This window comes from Octopus bimaculoides, chromosome 1, assembly GCF_001194135.2.
Source record: "Octopus bimaculoides isolate UCB-OBI-ISO-001 chromosome 1, ASM119413v2, whole genome shotgun sequence".
In the NCBI taxonomy this organism is placed as follows: Eukaryota; Metazoa; Mollusca; class Cephalopoda; order Octopoda; family Octopodidae; genus Octopus; species Octopus bimaculoides.
Genome location: NC_068981.1, coordinates 10,700,222 through 10,704,171, shown reverse-complemented (window position 1 = coordinate 10,704,171; position 3,950 = coordinate 10,700,222). Strand labels below are relative to the sequence as shown.

Below are 3,950 nucleotides of genomic sequence, written 5' to 3'. Positions count from 1 at the left end.
CCAATGCTGGTGTGTTTATGTCCCCGTAACTTAGCGGTTCGGCAAAAGAAATCGATAGAATAAGTACCAGGTTTACAAAGAATAAGTCCCGGGGTCGATTTGCTCGACTAAAGGCGGTGTTCCAGCATGGCCGCAGTCAAATGACTGAAACAAGTAAAAGAGTAAAAGAATATATATATATATAGCGTACACTATGTAAGTATTATATTAAACTAAAGTACGTGGTATATGTATTAAATAATACATTATATGTATTACATCCGAGGGGTGTTGAAAAGTTCCTGGTTTTGTGTGAAAGAAAAGACAGGACAATCAATTAATTACGATTTTGTTCAACAGATTCCCTTCTCAAATTCACACACTTCTTGCAACGCTCCTTCAATTTTACTAAACCCTGTCAAAAGAAGTCGGTAGATTGGGTGTCCAACCAGGCCTCTGTAGCAGCGATGACTTCCGAATCAGAGTGAAATTTCGTTTCATTGAGATGTTTTTTTTTCAGTAGGAAAGTGGTAATAGTCAGAGGGGGCCAAGTCAGAGTCAGAGTGAAGCGTGTGGTCTACCGGTTCGAATCCTAAATCGCGTATTTTCCGTAGAGCTTCATGTGTTATGCCTGCTGGTGCATTGTCCTGAAGAAGGAAAACACCACAGTTCAGTGTTTCTGTTTCAAAGCATCACACAGTTCGTCCAAAAGAGACATGTGGTATTCTGCATTGATGGTACCACCATTTGGTATGTATTTTATGAGGAGTATTCCGTCTTTCTCCCAGAACACTAAAGCCAGAAACTTTTCAGCTAGCTTCTGGGTCAGAAACTTCTTGAGACACGTTGAACCGCTGTTTCGCCCCTCCATTGATTGCTGCTTAGTCTGAGGGTCACAATGATGAAACCGGGTTTCATCCAGGGTGATTAAACTAGCCATAAAATCAGAATCGCCTTTGATGTCGTCACTCTAAAGCGCGTCTGATCTGCGTCCAGGCATTTCGGCACCCATTTTGTTGAAAGCTTTCACATGTCCAGAATTTTGTGGATGATGTGGTCAATTCTTTCGCAGAAAATTCCCATAGTCTCAGCTGAAATCCGGTGGTCCTCGAGAATGATGACGTGTACAGAGTCGGCTTTGTTCTCCGTAGTCAAGGAAGTTGATCGTCCTGACCGGGATTCATCTAGTGGCCTCGAAATGACCAGTCCGAAACATTGACACTCAGATTTTTACTGTGGCGTAAGATGGGCGGTCATCTTTCAAAATTTCCTTTATCTCGCCATGGATTTCCGCAGCTCCTTTGCTTTACAAAAAGAAGAACTTCATAACCGGATGTGCTTCAGTATTACCAAAATGCACTGTGGGAGCTGCAATCATGCGTTAAATCTGCAAAAATAAGTAAAATATATAGTATACCATCATGATTTTTTGCATATCTTCTCCTTAACAATTAACCTTCTTCTCCTGTGAAGGTAACAGCTCTACCTTTTCGCGTTACCCTTAAATCCAGGAACCTTTCAGCACCCTCTCGTTTATATGTGTGTGTGTATAGTATTATATCATATACTGTAACTATTTATCGCGAAAGGAGAGAAATGTAGAATTACTAATGCGATGTCACCTTTTCTCCTCTCTCTCTCTCTCTCAATTCAGCCATTCTCTCTGAAAGAAAAAGTGTTGTAGAAGAATACATGAAATCTAAAGACAAATGCGTTAAAAAATGCGACATGTACAACTTGTATCATTTAGACGAAAATTCCCTTCAAAGCAGGTAAATAAAAATTATACTTTGATTTCATTTGATTCCTTTGGGAGAAGAAATATTTGCATATAACCATTGTCAGTTTAAACGGGCATCAATACGCTTTAAAATGAAGTCAGCTTATTCGAAAGTTATATGCTGCTGCTTCTGCTGCTGCTGCTTCTGCTGCTGCTGCTGGTCTTCTACCTAAAGAAAGAAACAATGTAATTGTATTGTTTTTCTAATTAGCTTTTAAACAACACAGAACTACCTGTGATTAAGACTTTAGACTTAGGTGCCCCAAGGTCGGGAGGCACATGTGGTAGTCAGAGTTTCCACTTTGAACTATTTTCATAGTATGAGATTTCTACGGTGGACAGGGTGCTAACCTGAAGCCCAAGCACTTGCATTTATGAAAGACACTGTAAGTGGAGCTGTCTCTTTTGACTGCTAGCCGATGTCGAAGAAGTATAGTGCGGGTCGCATCCAGTTACGGACACTTGGTTGTTGGTCTCATTGGGACTCCTCCGCCCTGGCCGTTGCCATAGCTCGTCCAGTGATGCAGTGTCAGCACCAGACCATCATGTGCTCCAGTCCGTCAACTGAGGCACTGTACCACGATGTGGAACTTGGAACCCCTACATGAGAGATTCGCGACTAAGCAAACCCTGTATTCAACCAGAGCCGGCTAAACTAACAACCACACAAACACACCTACAGCCACACAACCTTGTTTATGCATGTGTTCATCACTCCTCATCGACGTAATTGTTTCAGGTGTGACATAAAATAGCAAGTCAAATCATTTCTCAAATAAACACACCTTAGACATTGTGAAGGTGTTAGTATGTGCGTAAACCCCTTGTGAAGGTGTTAGTTGTCTCCTAATGCGAATATTTCTTATTTTACTGTCATTTTTAACGGGATACTCATTCATGATAATTATAAATTCTAATGAGATATTCATTGATGATAATTGTAAAGTAACGAAGATCATAATGGAAGTATCATTAATGCTCAAGTCTTTTCTTTTGCAGTGTAGCACCAACTAATCTAGACATAGGAGTCCTTACCACAGAACATTTGGACGATATCGCAGACACCTGGGAACAATCTTCTACCGACCAAGTGGACAGTACTAAGGAATATATCAATGTACTTATAAACACGTTCCCAAATGTGTGTTTGTGTAATTCCATTGAGAAAGTAGTTGCTTATGGATTGGGGACCGATAGTGGAACAATCGGATATCTACATGTCAATGCTAATTATCGCGGACGAGGCTGCACAAAAGCGGTGATCTCTATGTTATCAGCTAAGTTTATTGAAGCAGGAATAACGCCAAGTGTCAAAATTCAACCAGAAAATATTCTTTCTATTAGTGTCCATGAACAAATAGGTTATCAGTCATCAGGAATTGTGGTTTATGATATGGAATTTTAATAATTTTCAGAGTAATAAAAATAACAGAAATTTTCCTGGCTGTCTTTTCTTTAATGTTTCTCTTTAATGTTTCTCTGATGTGGTCTACTCTGTTTTCATTCTGTCGTGGTTAGTGAAAGGAATTCCAATACTTTTAAGAAATGACTATGAAGATTTACTTGGTGCCCCAGGAAGCTTACAAACCCGGCTGGAACCGAAAATAGAATAATAGAATTAAGTGAAATGGCTTTGTATTTAAAATTCAATATTTCAAAGTTTTCTGAATTTAGGCAGGAAATTTTCATCGTGTTGTTGATGCCAGGTCAGCGTCGACAAAGCATAACTATGATTAAAAGGCTTTCCCCACATCTTGCGTATAGCATATCCAGGAAAATTGTTCGCGACGGGCTCTTCTCTGTTTTTCAGACGGAAGGATGTGATTTGAGGAACACTCTGCTGTCCATCGTGATACATTAGACTACTACGTAGTGACTTCTTCTTTAGCTTCATATTTATATTCTATGGTGAGACTAACTGGTTTTTATTTGAAATACGATCTCTTATTAAGGCACAAAGTTAGCGATTTTGAAGGGAGTGGTTAGTCGATACCATTGGCCCTAGTACTTGACTGGTACCTTATTTTATCGACTTCGAAAGGATGAAAAGCAAAACTGAACTTCGGAATGGTTTCAACTCAGAATGTGAAGACCCGCGAGATATTCTGCAAAGCATTTTGCCTGACAATTCAAAGGATTCTACCAGCTCATTGCCTTTTGTTTATTTGTAATATAAATACCAAAGCTAAGG

The 3,950-nt window shown here is 39.6% G+C and overlaps 1 protein-coding gene across 1 annotated transcript in view; it reads left to right on the top strand.

Annotated features, from left to right (window-relative positions):
* LOC106878188 (uncharacterized) overlaps window positions 1–3,198 on the top strand; it is a 28,888-nt gene extending 25,690 nt beyond the window's left edge. The window contains exons 3-4 of the mRNA XM_014927327.2: window positions 1,634–1,751; window positions 2,759–3,198. Coding sequence (XP_014782813.2) covers window positions 1,634–1,751; window positions 2,759–3,164 — 524 coding nt within the window. The 3' untranslated portion in view covers window positions 3,165–3,198. The remainder of the gene's footprint in view (window positions 1–1,633; window positions 1,752–2,758) is intronic.
* The last annotated feature ends 752 nt before the right edge of the window (window positions 3,199–3,950 follow it).